Consider the following 795-nt stretch of genomic DNA (forward strand, 5'->3'; position numbering starts at 1 on the left):
AATAACACTTGTGAAAGCTTCAACTTAAACATGATAAACTTCAGCAGATTTGCACATACTGCAAGTTTATGCATTGTGTTATAAAATGGTAATTTTGCAGCTAATGACAGTGCACCGTACCTCTTGAGCGCTGCTGACAGAAACGCGGAAAGACAACACAACTGAAAGAAGAATCGACAATGAAGCGATCCGGCTTCCTTTTTCCATATTACATCCACGTCCTGACACTTTCTCTTTTATACAAATATAAAATGAACATATAAGTGTTTTCTAGTTTAGAAAAAAATATATATACAATCAAAACCACGCACAGAAATAAATATGGAAAGAGTCTTCTCAGCTCTTTCCCACACCGCTCATCAGCACAGCTACAAGTCATATGACAAAGCAGTCACATGACTTCCGTCAACTCCAAAATAAAAGAGGAAACAATTAATGATATACATATCGAACAGATATATTTGCAATTAAAATCTATAAATTACATTATGTATTAATCGGCCTTTATTTAATAGTTAATGCATTTGTATTCATTTTTATTTTATTTATATTTTTGTGTTTTTTTTTCTTTACTGCTCTTATAAAATTGGTTTCTTACTGCATTTACACCGTCTATATGCACGCTTCTTATGATAAATAGAAAAGAGAGGCTTAATTTGACGAGGTTTAGACAAAAAAAAAGGATGAAGAGTTGTTTGGTGAGTCTGCTGAAAAATCTTAATTTATAGATTTCCTTCCTCTAGTTATATAGCTGTTGGATGATATTTGAATGTGTGGTGCTTTATACATACATAT

General features: G+C 32.1%; 1 protein-coding gene across 4 annotated transcripts in view; it reads right to left on the minus strand.

The window, feature by feature from the left end:
* neu1 (neuraminidase 1) overlaps positions 1-399 on the minus strand; it is a 13,730-nt gene extending 13,331 nt beyond the window's left edge. For all 4 annotated transcript variants that reach the window (XR_002274730.1, XM_020597745.1, XM_020597744.1 and 1 more), the window contains exon 1: positions 121-399. Coding sequence is in view for 3 of the 4 variants with exons in the window: in XM_020597745.1 (XP_020453401.1) it covers positions 121-207 (87 nt within the window). In the remaining variant the exon portion in view is untranslated. The remainder of the gene's footprint in view (positions 1-120) is intronic.
* Positions 400-795: the final 396 nt, after the last annotated feature.

This window comes from Monopterus albus, unplaced genomic scaffold (genome assembly GCF_001952655.1).
Source record: "Monopterus albus unplaced genomic scaffold, M_albus_1.0 scaffold34.1, whole genome shotgun sequence".
Taxonomy (NCBI): domain Eukaryota; kingdom Metazoa; phylum Chordata; class Actinopteri; order Synbranchiformes; family Synbranchidae; genus Monopterus; species Monopterus albus.